The sequence below is a fragment of the Schistocerca gregaria genome, chromosome 3 (genome assembly GCF_023897955.1).
Source record: "Schistocerca gregaria isolate iqSchGreg1 chromosome 3, iqSchGreg1.2, whole genome shotgun sequence".
In the NCBI taxonomy this organism is placed as follows: Eukaryota; Metazoa; Arthropoda; class Insecta; order Orthoptera; family Acrididae; genus Schistocerca; species Schistocerca gregaria.
Window position 1 is genome coordinate 168,346,672 of NC_064922.1, and position 17,891 is coordinate 168,364,562.

Consider the following 17,891-nt stretch of genomic DNA (forward strand, 5'->3'; position numbering starts at 1 on the left):
GTACAAGTTCTAAATAACCTTTCACTCCCTGCAATTTATCCCTGCTACCCCTAGAGTTTCAAAGGCTGTATTCCAGTCAACATTGTCAAATGATGTCTCTAAATCTACAAATGCTATATGAGGTCTGTCTAAAAGTATCCGGCCTTTGATTTTCCCACACAAAACAGAGACGATAGCATGGTACCACTCTACACAATAAAGAAAGAGACCTTTATGTGCATGACACCTTCCAATGCATCAGTCACTGCCTGTTGATCGCTGTGTGAAGTGCTACACAACGCGTTTGTCACGTTATTGCTTCTATCAAGATGACTGAATGTGTTGAGCAAAGATACTGCATTAAATTTTGTCAAATACTTGGTAATTCTCAAAGCAAAACAATTCACAAGATTTGGCAGGTGTTTGGAGAAGATGTGATGGGTGTAACACAAATTAAGGAGTGGTTCAACCAAGTCAAAAATGGCCACACATCAGTGGAGATTGATTAGCATTCTGGTAGGACACATACTGCTCGGAGTGCAGCTGTTGTTGAGAGGGTGCAAAATTTGGTGATGGCAGATTATTGTTTGACCATGCAGGAGATTTCCAAAGAAGTTGGAGGGAGTAAATATTCTGCACATGCAATTTTGCATGATGATTTGAACACGCACTGACTGGCTGCAAAATTTATGCCCAAGTTGTTGTTGCTGGAACAAAAAGACCTCCGTTTTGACATCTCACAGGACCTTCTGGACATCACCAACACTGATCCTGGGTTTCTGAACACTCACTATGATAAATGGAGATGAGTCATGGGTGTATGGTTATGACCCAGAAACAAAAAGGCAGTCTCCAAGGCTGAAGAAAGTGGGGCAGGTGTGAAACAAAATCAAGGTGATGCTGACTGTCTTCTTTGATGTCCATGGAATTGTGCATCAGAAATACACACTGTAAAGACAAACAGTGACAAAGGATAATATTGTAGAAGCTGAAGAAGTGAATTATAATTTGTGCTGTGGCCTGGACAAAGGAGTAGTATGAAGATGTTCTCTGGCGACTGTGTGACACAGTTCAGCGGAAAGGACCAGCCATGTTTATGGCAAAAAACTAGCAATTGCATCACAACAATGCACCCACACATTCATGCCACTTGATCCAAAATTTCTTATTCAAACATGGAATTACAACTGTTGGCCAAACTCCCTACACTCCAGACATGGCTCCTTGCGGAGATCATGATGATGAAACTGAACACTATTCCAAAAGAAGACTTTCAGAGGTGTTTCTAGCAGTGGAAGGATCGGTGGCCTAAGTGTGTGCAAGCACAAGGGGCCTACTTTTAAGAGGATTAGAGTCCCAACCCCATCAGGTATTCGAAATATTTTTTCTGGCCAAAGGTAGGGTACTTTCTAGACAGGCCTCGTAAATGTAGGTTTGACTTTCCTTATCCTACGGTCTAAGAAAAGTCACCTACATTTCTCCCAATCCTGAAATGATCTTCACTTAAGGCCACCTTCTCAGGCTATATGAAGATTATTCTTACTTCTGCTACTGTGGTAGTGAATTGGAGATCCATCTTAAATTCTCTATTTTTATTAACAAGAGATACCATTAGGAAGTGTACACATTGGTATGTGTAAAAATCCCTAGGTGTCTGGAAGATATTCTTCTATGAACCTTTCACAAAATTATTGTATGCTTCTGCAGAATGCTGTAGAACAGTTTTGAGTGCAAGTATGCAAAATACACAACCAATCATGTCTCAATGTCAACACAAAGAGAGGGGTTTCTAAGAGCATAGCAGGCAAAATGGAGCTTTTTGGTTCACTTATTCACATACTGAGGTCGCATCAGTATATTAGCAGTATAGATGGCCTCTCATAATCCTCTGTATGCCCATTGATCTCTATGTCTAGTACATGTGTGTTATACATTTTTATTGGAAGTAGAATAATATGAGTTTTGTAACAATATTATGAAAAGGAATGCTGCTACCCACCATATACCATAAAATGAGGTGAATAGCAACAAATTTGAAATTTGGTATCATGATATTACTATCAAATTGTTTTCTTTCAATAAATTAAAAAAATTTAAACATGGTGTTTCTAATCACCCTGCAGATACGGGTGAATAGAAACAGTGTTATAAAACTATCATTTTTTTAAAGCAAAGATAGGTTGCTAAAAGCTATGAAATATATTTTTTTCTAATATAAAATAAAGAGATAAACATTTATTTCAAAAGATAATGGTTTATTAATATTAAATGTAAGTAAAATATACAAATATGTTCATGTCTCATGGCTAATCTATTCAAACCTAAGGTGAACAAACAGAACACAGCTGTTTACCATGAGCATGGTACCATATTATTAATAAATTGTTAAATCAGACAGGTTATCCTCAAAACATAGCATGTCTTTGAAATGAGCACTTGAACTGAGAACCGGTGATGACAATTTTAGGATGACATCATTTCTTGAGACAAAAGATTCTTCTTCAGTCATTGTGAATTTTTTGGTTTGAGGAACTCTTTTTAAAAATGTTCCAACAAAACCATTGTCAATAAGGCAATTAACTTTGCAAACATAATATCCAAAAATATGATGTTTTACCATATACTTTGACCACCATATAGTCACCTTGGCTTATGGAGTTACCAGTATTTTCATCTTGATCTGAAGGATTCTAAGAGGACAAAATCAAGTCTTCATCACTGTCCTGCACTTAGTATACATCTTCATCCTCTGATTACGACTCAAGACATTTTCTGTTTTTCTTGGTATTTCTTTTTTTTTTCATTGTCTTGGCTTGTTTAGATGTACAAGAGGTTGGATCACAGTAAAGTGAAGAATTGGCGGTTACATCCTCCCCATCCATATCCTCAAAGTCATCAATCCTAACACTTCTGCCAGGTTGGACATTAACTTTTGTCATTTTTCTTGTTTGTTTAGGAGTCTGGTCTTGTCTAAGACTGTTGTCAACAGTATTAGTGGATTCTTCGAGACTGTTCTTATCCTGGTTTTTATTTACTGGTGTACCAGTACCAGTACCTGGGAGCATTGACAACACTTTATTGTGGTCTAGAGGCACAATCCCACATTTCCTAAAACCTGCAATAACATTTTTTTCCCCTTCAAGGAGTCACACAACAGGTTGGACATTAAATTTTGTCATTTTTCTTGTTTGTTTAGGAGTCTGGTCTTGTCTAAGACTGTTGTCAACAGTATTAGTGGATTCTTCAAGACTGTTCTTATCCTGGTTTTTATTTAATGGTGTACCAGTACCAGTACCTGGGAGCATTGACAACACTTTATTGTGGTCTAGAGGCACAATCCCACATTTCCTAAAACCTGCAATAACATTTTTTTTTCCTTCAATGAGTCACACAACTTTTTCAAAAGCAGAGGAAATTTATCCTTTGGAACTGTCACCTCATTTCTTCCTGGGCCTTTCTTCCATTCTTTCAATATTTGTCGCCAAGTAGTTTTAAGAGCCCAAAAAATGCCACACCCAGTGGTTGTCTCAGGTGTGTTGAATTTGCTGGTAGGAATATAAATCTTATGTCATTGTCCTGAGGCAGCTTAACTGATTCTATGGACAGATGTGAAGAATATAGTCTCCAATGAGAAATTTCTTACCTTCCAGCTTTTTCAGGTATGGAACAGCAACTGTAAAGACCCAATCATCAAAGCAGAATGAATGGAACAAGCCAGATTTCGTCCGGTTGTAACTTGCATGTTTTGGCCCACCTTTAGTCCAGCTTCAATATAAATGCAAAGCCTTATACACAATATAAGGGGGTAGTATAGTGCCACCTGCAGCAGCTGCAAACATTACAGAGATTGATGCCTTTGAGGAGTTCATGACCCTTTCGGGTTATTTAGTTCCCCTTGGTGTGACTACCTTTCATTTTCCTGGATCATCTGTCAGGTTTGTCTCATCATAATTTATTATATTAGAAGGCAGCACAGTCTCCAGTTCCTTTGACAATTCATCAAAGTAACTGTTGATAGTTTCTGGAGTGTTTTATGTTTTGGCACATTTACACTGCTAAAGTGTCGCCTCATAAATGATTCCACAAAATCATGACCAGGGAGATTATTCATAAACATTCTCACTTCCTCCCCCTTCTGTCCAAAGAATCCTTTACTAGAAGTCTGAAGGTTTTAAAGTCAATGGGATAGCCCCACTTGCTGCATATTTTCAGTCTCTCTACAAGCAGCTTCTCTTCTTCAAAAGACAAGGCACTTTGTCCGCCCTGAGGTTTAATGGTTGGTGCCTGTTTATAGGTGTCTGTATAGTATGCTAAAATGAATCCTGTGTTTTTCAGCTGCTTTCCACAAGCTAAACCCCTATCTGCTGTCAAAGAGGGCATTGTTTATATGATTAGCTCTGTGTTTTTTGTAACCACCTCCTATGATGGGTTCGTATTTCTGTTGCATATTTGAAAAGCAACTGTGAAACAAGGAAGATATGTTAGTTGTGCATGTAACATAACTAGATCCAAATGGTTCTAATGGCTCTAAGCACTATGGGACTTAACATCTGAGGTCATCAGTCCCCTAGACTTAGAACTACTTAAACCTAACTAACCTAAGGACATCACACACATCGATGCCTGAGGCAGGATTCGAACTTGTGACTGTAGCAGCAGCATGGTTCTGGAATGAAGCACCTAGAACCGCTCGGCCACAGTGGCCAGCTAACATAACTAGAAAATTAAATAGTATTAATATGCCATACTAATAGATTTTGTTATTGTGGGATGAATAGAAACACCAGACTTCATATGTTTCTATTCACCCCACAAAGTTTATAAACATAACCTAAAAAATTTGAAAATTCACAGACCTGGTTTCATTGAAAGTGAAACAAAAACCAGCCCTTACTGTTTTATGTAGATGTTATACCTAGTAGTTACAATGCCATTAACTGTCATATGTAGAATACATGTTTACTTACCAAAGAAGTTCATAACAGGTAGGAAAACAAATTAAAAACTATTGAAAACGACAAACATTAACCTACAATAATGCCAACCCAACTAAACATAATTTCCTTGTTAGTTTGAAGTGATGCCAACCTAAAAACAATAATAGTTAAAATTAATGTGCAGTACAACCTTGCAGTTTTTAAAGTAGTTGTGCATATGAAGTTTTGTTTCTGTTCAGCCTGCTGTTTCTATTCACACCATTGTATGGTAGCAGAGATGCTGAGTAGCAGATCAGCACAACAAAAATACTGTCACAGTATAATGGCCAAAAGATTATATTATGACAGTCTTTTTGTTGTGCCTATCTGCAACCCAGTTGCTCTGCTATTTGGAAAATAGCAACCTTCCTTTCCATACTACTGTTATGTTACATCCTAATTTTTTCATTATTTGATAAGTTTTATAAGATTAATGGTTTATTTACTTCTATTTATTTATTCATTCATCTGTAGACAAATTTCTTTGTAAGAAAGTCACTGTTGTAGAATCCGTGCAAAATACTGTGACCGGTAGATGTGTGGATAGCAGGGTATGCATAGGGAGAACAGTAGTGGTGGGGGCTGCTGGCAGGTGATGTAGGGGGTAATGCTGAGGGCTGGAGGGGATGTGCCATTCTTAACTGAAGCCTACACTTGCATTCTTTGCAAATACACTCCTGGAAATTGAAAAAAGAACACCGTCTATTCATTGTCCCAGGAAGGGGAAACTTTATTGACACATTCCTGGGGTCAGATACATCACATGATCACACTGACAGAACCACAGGCACATAGACACAGGCAACAGAGCATGCACAATGTCGGCATTAGTACAGTGTATATCCACCTTTCGCAACAATGCAGGCTGCTATTCTCCCATGGAGACGATCGTAGAGATGCTGGATGTAGTCCTGTGGAATGGCTTGCTATGCCATTTCCACCTGGCGCCTCAGTTGGACCAGCGTTTGTTCTGAACGTGCAGACCGCGTGAGACAACGCTTCATCCAGTGCCAAACATGCTCAATGGGGGACAGATTCGGAGATCTTGCTGGCCAGGGTAGTTGACTTACACCTTCTAGAGCACGTTGGGTGGCACGGGATACATGCGGACGTGCATTGTCCTGTTGGAACAGCAAGTTCCCTTGCCGGTCTAGGAATGGTAGAACGATGGGTTCGATGACGGTTTGGATGTACCGTGCACTATTCAGTGTCCCCTCGACGATCACCAGAGGTGTATGGCCAGTGTAGGAGATCGCTCCCCACACCATGATGCCAGGTGCTGGCCCTGTGTGCCTCGGTCGTATGCAGTCCTGATTGTGGCGCTCACCTGCACGGTGCCAAACACGCATACGACCATCATTGGCACCAAGGCAGAAGCGACTCTCATCGCTGAAGACGACACGTCTCCATTCGTCCCTCCATTCACGCCTGTCGCGACACCACTGGAGGCGGGCTGCACGATGTTGGGGCGTGAGCGGAAGACGGCCTAACGGTGTGCGGGACCGTAGCCCAGCTTCATGGAGACGGTTGCGAATGGTCCTTGCCGGTACCCCAGGAGCAACAGTGTCCCTAATTTGCTGGGAAGTGGCGGTGCGGTCCCCTACGGCACTGCGTAGGATCCTACGGTCTTGGCGTGCATCTGTGCGTCGCTGCGGTCCGGTCCCAGGTCGATGGGCACGTGCACCTTCCGCCGACCACTGGCGACAACATCGATGTACTGTGGAGACCTCACGCCCCACATGTTGAGCAATTCGGCGGTACGTCCACCCGGCCTCCCGCATGCCCACTATACGCCCTCGTTCAAAGTCCGTCAACTGCACATACGGTTCACGTCCACACTGTCGCGGCATGCTACCAGTGTTAAAGACTGCGATGGAGCTTCGAATGCCACGGCAAACTGGCTGACACTGACGGCAGCGGTGCACAAATGCTGCGCAGCTAGCGCCATTCGACGGCCAACACCGCGGTTCCTGGTGTGTCCGCTGTGCCGTGCGTGTGATCATTGCTTGTACAGCCCTCTTGCAGTGTCCGGAGCAAGTATGGTGGGTCTGACACACCGGTGTCAATGTGTTCGTTTTTCCATTTCCAGGAGTGTATGAAGTGGGCCCCCTCCACATCCACACATGCTCGGTGACCTAAAATATCTGTGTCCCCTGCTTTTGTTAGTATCTAAAGGAATTTCACAAAAAATGTAGCAATTTATTTTCACCTGGCTTGTTAACCATTTTTAACTTTCAGAGAAGTGTCATGAGTGGCAAATTTTGAGTAAAAGCTACACATTTCTCTTGTTGTCAGGATAAAATTTGCTTCTTTTGCCAAAATGCAGTGATGTTTACACAGTCTCACCTAACTTACATGTTGTGCAGATGCAATTGTGAGAGAATTCTGAAACAGCAGTTTACTAAGTGAGGAAAAGTAAGGTCACTCTCTATGCAGAAGCACATCCTCAGTAACAAATAAATATATAATGCCTTTACTTAAATCCATAGCATTTCTCACTTCACCAGCTATCGATGACCCTTAAATATTATATTCTTTTATCAAAAAAGTTTGTAGTTAACAAGGTAGATAATGAAGTTTTGCATTATAGCCACATGGAAAATACTCTCCTCTTTGCATGCTGTCACTTGTGAAAATCTCATTTCGATATCTCAAACCATTTATGAAATACGAGGAATGTTGTGGACATTTCACTCTGGCTTTATTGATGGTGTGGTGTGATCACAAAAGAGTGTATTACATCAGATCAGTTTTCTCAAAACTGCAAACAGATAGAGACCTCCACCCAAGTCTAAAGAAAAATTCAATGTGTTAGCTAAATTTCATATACAGCAACATATTATGCAATATACACCAAATGCAAAATCATAGTGACCACTATTTTTCATTGCAAACTTTTTTGAATTTTACACAGTTTCTTTCTTCCACATAAATATCATAATAACCATGACCATTAAGAAAATGATGGGCATATCATAATGAACCTGACATATAAAGCAGAAATTTGTTTCTTTTATGAATAGATTTTTTGAAATCATTTGAAAAAGATTCCAGGGCATATGCCTTGACTCTGTCATCACTGACCAGCCAAAAGTTAGTCTACAGTGTCGGCCTCCCATTCCAAACAAAAGAATGAATTTGCTCAGTGCTTTGGACAAAAATTGGTCTCTGCACATTGACCACCATATCCTGCACAGGCTCCACATACATATATGCATTATTTACAGCAGAGAAACCAGTCAGTTTATTTTTTTTAACTTGTTATTGCCACATCATCCAGTTTTTGAGCCACTCGAAGGTCATCATCTGATGGTGTGCTTTTACAGGAATATGATATTTAAAAAATTATTGAACACTTATACCTTGGTCAAAATAACTTAAGTGACTGACAGTCAAGAATGGGGAAGGGTAATGTTCAAATTTGCCTGTGCACACCATATTGTTGTAGCAGCAATAGCTGAGCCTTTCTGTTATGCATAATTCATAAACTGCAAGCTGACATGTAGTAAATGGTTTGGTTAGTGGGGCAGGTATAGTCTTATCACTTTCCTGTGCACTGTCTCCACTAGTTAAGGACATTGTACCACATAAAATAAAGACACCTAATTGAGAAATAATGCAATAAGTGAATATGGATCATGATTGTTACTTTACTAGCCATAAGTGCCATCTGCAACTAACTATGACAACTGACACCTGAAATAGCAGAGTGACATTACATTTGTGAACAGCACAGAAGGCATGATCAAGCAAGCTCATTCTCTGATCAGTTGTTGTTCTGGTAGCTGTCCTGTAAACAAGTAGCTGTCAGTCACTACATTATTGCAATCCATGTTTAGATGTAAACGATTTAGCACACAGTCTATAATTACATGGTTTGCACATGATTTAACATACAGTGTACAAATACATGATTTGTATGCTATTTGATAATTCATGTACAATAGATAGTATGTTTTCCATACTAGTAAATAACGGTCCAATATTAATTATAACTTCTGGGAAACTCCGTCACTCATAGTGCACAATATAAAGCTCTTGTAAATGCTCACCATCTAATGATGAGTCTGCAGTGGCTCAAAACATGGCTAATGGGGCAAATTGTCTTTAAAAATTGATATACATAATTGGTTGTAGTTTCCACACAAATAACTGGATAGGTAAAGTACTTCATGAGGTGTTGTTATCATCAAAACAGTGTAACATAAAAGTCAGTTTATATGGTATGTGACTTTGTTTGCCATGAAAGTTTACAAGAATCTTTTTTTGTTTTGTTTTTTGCAAATCCTGTGAATGAGACCATGAGATTGTATGATGTGTCAGACAGAACACTGCACTTCTAAGCTCACAGTATTCTCACCTCTTCGCATAGCATTCTAAAAAATTATTAACTAAAGTCTACGTATAGTTTTTTCAATGTTTTCCAATGCTGTTCAGGTGCCTATGACATAAGAGTATGTCCAAATTAGAAACATTCATAGCTGCTGGAACTTTTGCATGATACTATGAGAAAAATTAATTTGACTTACTAATACATTTCTTTCTAGGAATGATGAAGGAAGTGAGATGGACTGTGAAAATATTGGAGGCTTTAACACTGTATGGCCTACTGTGGTGCTTTCCCATGGTTGGATGAGTGAAAGTAGTGATCTGGATCACATCAAGAATGGTAAAGAGCTCCAATAATAACATTTATTTGAGGCTTAGCATAAAAGGAATCATTTGATTTTTTTATATGTCTATGACAAGTTTAACATCACAATTGGATTTCAATATTTATACTATCCTTCATTTCATAGCATTTATTCACTCAGATACAACACAACATCATATGGATGTCATTAAATACTTGCACAATTTGCTGTGATAAATAATACCAAGTGCAATAAAAGTTATTGAGACATATCTCCATATTTTCATTAATCTTTTGCCTTTTTTTATGACAGTCAGATGAGCATTTCTCAATGTTATCTTTCAATAACCAACCAGCAGTCATGGCCAGACAGAAAGCACTTGTTGCAAGCGGTTTCCATTGTCCACTGAGGTGACAGAAATCATGGGATAACTCCTAATATCATGTTGGACCTCCTTTCGCCCAGCATAGAGCAGTAACTCGACATGGCATGGACTCAACAAGTTATCTGAATTCCTGTGCAGAAATACTGAGTCTCTATAGCTGTCCATAATTGTGAATGTGTTGCTAGGGCAGGATGTTGTGCATGAACTGACCTCTCAATTATGTCCCATAAATTTTCATTGGGATTCATGTCAGGCAATCTTGGTGGCCAAATCATTAGCTTGAATTGTGCAGAATGGTCTTCAAACCAATGGCAAACAATTGTGGTCTAGTGGCATGGTACATTGGCCATTCATAAAGATTCCAACATTGTTTTGGAATATGAAGTCCATAAATGGCTGCAAATGGTCTCCAAGGAGCCACACATAAGCATTTCCAGTCTATGATCAGTTCAGTTGGACCAAAAGATCCAATCCTTTCAATGGAAACACACCCCACACCGTTATGGGACCACCACCAGCTTGCATTGTGACTTGTTGACAACTTGGGTCCATGGCTTCATGGGGTCTCCAACACACTCAAACTCTACCATCAGCTCTTACAAACCAAAATTGGGACGCATCAGACCTGTCCATGGTTTTCCAGTTGTCTAGAGTCCAACCGATATGGTCATGAGCCCAGGAGAGGCACTGCAGGTGATGTCATGCTGTTAGGAAAGGCACTCAATCATCTACTGCCATAGCTCATTAACATCAAATTTCACTGCACATTCATAACGGATATGTTTGTCGTATGTCCTGCATTGATTTCTGCAGTTATTTCATGCAGTGTTGCTTGTCTGTTAGCTCTGACAACTCAACACAAACACTGCTGCTCTCAGTCATTAAGTGAAGGCCATCAACCAATGCATTGTACGTGGTCATAGGTAATGTCTGAAATTTGGTATTCTCGGCACAGTCTTCACACTGTGGATCTCAGAATATTGAATTCCCTACTGTTTTCTGGAATGAAATGTCCCATGCACCTAGCTTCAACTACCATATTGTACTAAAAGTCTGTTAATTCCCATCATGTGGCCATTTTCACACTGGAGACCTTTTCACACGAATTACCTGAGTACAAATGACAGCTCTGCCAAGGCATTATGCTTTTATACCTTGTGTACATGATAATGTCACCACTTGTATATGTGCATGTCACTATCCCATGACATTTGTCACTTCAGAGTATTGCGAGGTATTATTGACAACACGGAAGTGCATACAGCATATGTGCCTTTAGTCTGACAATGACCACTATCTGGTTAAAACCAATTATTAAAAGGTGTCAATGTGAAATTCTCACATGCCCATGTCACACAAAATATAAAAAATAAAAGAACATGTAATCAGTCAGTCACATAATATCCATGGACAGTATGTCATTTTTCCAATGTTTTGGTATATAGAGTAAAATTAAGCTTTGTAAGATACAATGCGGAAGAAATATACAGTTTTATTTAATCACAATTCAACTGATCCAAAATAATGTACCATATATGAGGCATAGAATAATGAACAGAAAGGAATTATTGTGTGATTACACAACATTAACATCTTACGTATATGATGACATTACAGCCCTTTCTTGTAAGATTCAGCAACTATTAATCGGATTTGAAGCAAGTAATCACTCACACCATAGAAGCAATTTAGCATGAGATATTTGAAATCTGTGTCTTCCAGCACAGGTGTCATCTTAATTGTTTTTATGGAGTCAAGAAGATTTTTGTACAGTCTGATACCAAATATGGTCAAATATTTTTGTGTTATGGCCTCATTTACCCTTATTACATGGAAATTGTCACTTGTCTTTTTGTTTGTATTGTTGCAAATCCTAAGTATTCTCAGCTTAGTCTAATTTTATGCTAATTAGACTTCTTTGGATATAAATCCAAGAAAAAGGAGTTATGTTTCACTGAACAAACAGTTGTTTGGAGCATGTTAATCTGGAACTATTTGTTGTTATTCTTACAGAACATTTTTGTAAGACAAAAACAATATTGTGGTGTGTTTTACCATGCCTTAATTGTGTGATCCTATACACAACTACAAAGTGTAAATACAAAAAAGTGTAACTTTTGTACATTCTGTGGTGCATATGTTTCATATTAAACACAAAGCAAAGTAAGCAGGGTTCAGTTTATTTGTGAGCTGTAGAATATCGACCTTCTAGTCTAATTTAGTGTTAAATGTGTAATTTTGGCTACATAATTAAAATGTCACTACAATCCTTTTTCTAAATGGAAATAACACATGTGATTAACATAAGATTTATTTTCAGAAAATACAATTATATTTCATATTTCCATTTTGATTTGAAATTATAATTAAATGGTAATTAAATTGACACCATAGCTGCAAACAGGTGTTGATATAGATCATTGGGGACATGTTGAAAATGTGTACCTCAACCGGGACTCGAACCTGGGATCTCGTGCTTACATAGCAGACACTCTATCCATCTGCACCACCGAGGGCACAGAGGATAGTGCACCTGCAGGGATTTATCCCTTCCATGCTCCCCGTGAGACCCACGTTCCCAACATGTCCACACCACTACCGCCTAATAGATGTTTGCCCATCACACTTGAGTCCTGAATAGGGCGCATATTTTCAACATGTCCACAATGATGTATATCAATGCCTGTTTGCAGCTAGGGTGTCAATTTAATTATCATTTAATTGTAATTTCAAATCAAAATGGAAATATGAAATATAATTATATTTTCTGAAAATAAATCTTACTTTAATCACATGTGTTATTTCCGTTTAGAAAAAGGATTGTAGTGACATTTTAATTATGTAGGCAAAATTACAATTAACACTAAATTAACATTTATATGCCATTACATCATGTTGTAATTTAATGTGAGCATCATATTCTCCAATACATAACAAAAATAGGTGTAATGAACACTTCCATTATATGGTGATGTATTGCTGCCTCATCAGAGTTCTCTGAGTCACCCATAACCTGAAATCATAACTGATGATACCAGGAGTGATACTGGTGTGAACTCCAAACATTGCAAGAATGAGACCTTTCCCCAGGTTGCCACCATACTTGTCAGTGATAGTAATTCATGGTAGTGCTCATCTGTGATTCATCACAACACCATTCACTAGAAGTTCATGATTCATGGCCACAGCACCATTCCAAATAAAGCCATTTGTGTTGCAGTGTTAACTACAGCCTACGCTTGGGCTAGTAGTCTGGCTTTTGCTAGTCGCCAACTAATGATGCAGAATTACACAGGATGTTACAGGGATTCCACCATTATGCACTTTCAGAAGGCATGCACATATGTGATGGGGTTCCTGAGTGCTTGCTGCACAATGTTGCAATCTTCCCTTCTGGTTGACCAAAACCTTGATGATAAATATGCCTGCCCTCATGTTTCCATGTAGTCCAACACTAGGCCACTGTTTCATCTGAATGCCACACAAGTTTGGAAGTTGCACAACTTGACCAGCCAGCCAATTGGAGATCCACAGTGAGGTCTCTTTCAAATTCTGTTAAGTGCTAACAATGCTCTCTCCTATGTGTACAAAGCTATCCCCATGTCCTTTACAGAGATCACTCAATGTCTGACACTTACCACGCCTTTTTTATACCCTAACCAGCCTTTCTCAGAGTTCAGATAACACTTGACTGCAAACATTGTTGGGATTGTTGTTACGCATAAACCAACTTGCTTTCAGTTGCCAATGGACTCCTTAGTGGTATTCATTTACACATTGACATAAAATGAATATTTAATTTGGCTGACTGTCCTCAATGTCAAGTAATACCTCATGCCCCAAAGCCCCTTGACATAAAGTCTGGAAGGGGACTTGTCCTTGATTCACTTTGTCCTTTTTGGGTCTGCTGAAACAATTGTAATGTCATAGTCAGAAATAAGTTGAAAGACTAGACCGTTTCCTCCAGTGCCCACATAAGCACAAGGATCTGCATTTGTTGGCTGCAATCCACCTGGTTTTATAGGTACATTCTATGTGATGTGCCGCTGTTGATCAGTCAGATGAGCTCTGTAAACAGCTTTTCTCAGAGCACACACTTTATCACCAAGTCGCAGCACTTGGAGCATGTCACTTGCCCTGTTGACTGTGGCTGTTTTCCTCAGCCTGTATCATCCTTTGTAAGATTTCAAGTCAGCTGTTCCTCACATGCTACTGTGTTAAAGTCACCTATAGGAAATGCACTTATTATACCCACCTCTGAATATGCAAATTAAGTTTGACTGACAGTGCATGATGCATTCCTTGCGATCTGAGCAAACATTTTCATGCTGGCTACTTGTGTAAATTGCACTAACAACAAATTATTACTGCTGCTAATTTCCTCAAACTGATAATTATCCTTCAACAATTATCAGTGTAATTGTACTCAAGTCTGTGGTAAAACAAGTGGTAAAGTAAAACAGAATGAAACCAACTGGTGGAATTATAGGGTAAAAAAAGTCATTAAAAAATAGAACATAGCAAAGAAAGTGAAATATGAGAAACAAAAACAAACCCATGGACTCAAACCAGTAGATGCTCAAAGATTGTCCAAATTGGAACAAGCATACAGGGAAAACAAACATACAGTTAAAAAGTTTATGAAGAAAGAAAAGGTGAGAAGTTGAGAAATATTCACCCAAAGGCTAGAGGAGGGCAGCAATGGAAACAAAAGAAATCAGATTGGTAAAATGCAAAAGATCAGCTAGTGAAGGCATGAAAGTGATAGAAAGAGGAAAATGGGAATATATTTTGGGATGCAGAAGGGGTTGAAGATGAGATGAAAAAATATTTCAACACATTAGTGAACGATAAGGACATAATAGAAGGAAAACAGGAAATAAAGAATTTACCAGAATCTGAAGTGAAAAACGACATATTACCTGGGCAGAGACTGAGAATGCCTTGAAGCAGATTAAAGTATGCAAGTTGGCCAGGTCAGATGAATTGACAGCAGACATGATCAAGTCAAAAGGCATCCAAGGAATACAATGGCTACATCAAACACTGGGAACCATTTTGAAAGAAAATAAAGTACCAGATGACTGTAAGAAGGGGGTTATAATTATATTCGAGATACAGGAAAAGATTATTGAGGAAAGATTAAAATCATTGTTAGAAAAACAGTTTGAAGGGAAACAACATGGGTTCAGAGGCAGCAGAGGAACAACAGACATCATATTTGCACTTGGACAGTTAATGGAAATGTATTGGAAAAAGAATGAAAATCTCATAATAGTATTTCTGGATTTGTAAAAAGTATATGACAGTGTTCCAAGTCGCAAGAGAAAAACTAATAATTTGAAACTCCCCAGTAGGGAAGGTGTAAATGCTATATGAAAGGTGCAAAAGTTATGTACAAGGAAATCAAGAAGATAGGAAATGGTGATCTCATGACTTGAATCTCTGCTGATGGTGTAGCTATTTGGGGAGAAACAGAATTAGAGGTACTGGGAAGATTGGAGTAATGGAACTCCCAAGTTTAAAGAGTACCAGCTGACAGCAAGCAAGAGTAACACTGTAGCAATGGTTATGAGCAGGATATCTACCCAGGGCAGCCTGATGCTACATGGATAGAAAATTGAATTTTTGGAAGCTTTCAGTTATCTGGGAAATACAATATCAAGGAATGGAACTACCAAACTAGAAATACAGAACAGAGTAACAAAGGATCTAAATTTGTTGTGGTGCAAGGGAGTTTCTATGTGAGCCAAACAGGCCATGTTTAAAAGATGACATACAGCTATTCAGAAGTTTCTGAGATCAGCCTTTCAGAAGGCTAGAAGAGATAAAACTAAGAATGAAGACATCAGGGGCGAGATGAAAATGGATCTGTTAGTGGCTGTGAGACTGAGCTCTGTATAGCTCCCATGGTTTGGACATGTGAAGAGGGTGAAGGATAGCTTCCTGTGAAAACAATACTTGAATAGAAATGTGCAGGGGAAAAGACTAGCAGACAACAGTGAAAAAGATGGCTGTATCAGACTAGAGGAGAAAACTAGGAAATATTATCTAGACAAGAAGTATATCAAGATAGAATAAAATTGAGGCAAATTGTTCATAAACATCCTACCTGGCTCACTGGAAGGATACAAAAATCATAATTTGTACTCAGGAATATAAATTTGTCATAGCTCTAATATTGGTTTTAGATAAATTCTGATTCTGCCAGTATAAAGACATCTGGCTGTAGTCCGTGTAAAGACAAATATAGGCTTTGTATGAAGAATTAGATAATAAAAGCAGCTGAGTACTACAGGAGGAGTAGTTGCTTCTTTTGAAATAGTTGTTTTTCTCCTACTATACATATATAAAAAATCTAGATGCAATTACTATATTGATGAGGTTGAGTATATATTACAGAAGTAGCTAGCAGTGATTGTTAATGTATAACTTGACTCATTTCATAACACTGAAGGCTCTTCTTCTTGAGGGGACTTGCAGAAGTACTTGCACTAGTTTCAGAGAAATGATCCCCACAGGTGTAACAATCCTAATGATCAGCTGCCAAAACATTTGCAACAAAGTCTTAGAGTTGAAGTACTGGTGCTCAAATGATACTAGATACAGAAACATAGGATGCAATATGAAGTTGTGCTGGAAGCATGCGACCATTATGCCAACTTGAACCCTTATACACTCCTGAATAGGTTGCTAAAATAACTATTCACTTTGTTGTCAAAAGTGATTTATTGATGCATCTCAAGTTCTGCCCATCATCAGAATATCTGCCAAGGAAGAATGGAAAGTCATTACTACAAGGAATGGAACTACCAAACTACTTTTAGTGATTTGCTGTTAACTATATTTGTGGTTATGTCTTCCATTCTTCCTTCACATATTTGTGATTATGAACAGAGCAAAAAATGGGTCAATAAATCACTTCTGAACAACAAAGTCAACAGTTATTTTAGTGACCTCTTCAGCAGTGAAATTCAAAAATGGTTCAAATGGCTCTGAGCACTATGGGACTCAACTGCTGTGGTCATCAGTCCCCTAGAACTTAGAACTACTTAAACCTAACTAACCTAAGGACATCACACACATCCATGCCCGAGGCAGGATTCGAACCTGCGACCGTAGCAGTCACACAGTTCTGGACTGCGTGCCTAGAACCGCGAGACCACCACGGCCGGCCTTCAGCAGTAAATAAAGATTGGATACAGAAAGCTAGCTTTAACTTGAAATAGACAGCTTTGAGATTTTTGAGATAAATTAAGTATATATTACTGTTATAACCTTTAATCACCAATAATTGCGTGGATATTCAACACTCTCTCTTAGAAACAATAGCTGATTACATTATAACAACTCAGTATGCCATATTCGACTGCCATGCCGTGACATGCGACCAGCACCGTTCGTAGCTAGGTGGCACTCCCGTGCTCAGCCAAGTTGCGGAGCGCCTCTATCGCCGTTTGCGCGTACTGTCGTGGCAGCACTGTTAAATGTCGTGGCACTATCACAACACTTTTCCCCCCTTGAAAAAAAAAAACTCTCACTTCCTTGGAGACCTGGATAGTGCGGAGACATCCGTGGTCTCTTGTGAGGCCCCGAGAAGATCCTGTGGAGAGACACGAGAGTATGGTCACAAATGTCCAGGACGGAAGCTCGTGCGTGGAACGTGCCTCCTGGATGAGATGATGGGTGAAAACTCCGGAGCAGCATCCATAGGTGTCATGGACCTGGGAGTGTGCTCCAGCGAGATGGGTCCCGGAGAAGGCGTCGTCGTGACTGGGGCCGTTTCCGACATACTCTGAAGCGGTAGCGACGCCGGCTGCATCAACACGTATGGTAGATCGGCAGTTGCGACTGGACTGGCTACTCGGGCTGGTGGAGGCCAAGGAAGGGGTGGTGGCACGGGGTTGGCCTCCACTC

At 39.3% G+C, this 17,891-nt stretch overlaps 1 protein-coding gene across 1 annotated transcript in view; it reads left to right on the plus strand.

Moving 5' to 3' along the window:
• The window catches only part of LOC126356029 (phospholipase A1-like), a 109,527-nt gene that overhangs the window by 32,253 nt on the left and 59,383 nt on the right, over positions 1 to 17,891 (plus strand). Inside the window, exon 3 of the mRNA XM_050006683.1 lies at positions 9,503 to 9,624. Coding sequence (XP_049862640.1) covers positions 9,503 to 9,624 — 122 coding nt within the window. The remainder of the gene's footprint in view (positions 1 to 9,502; positions 9,625 to 17,891) is intronic.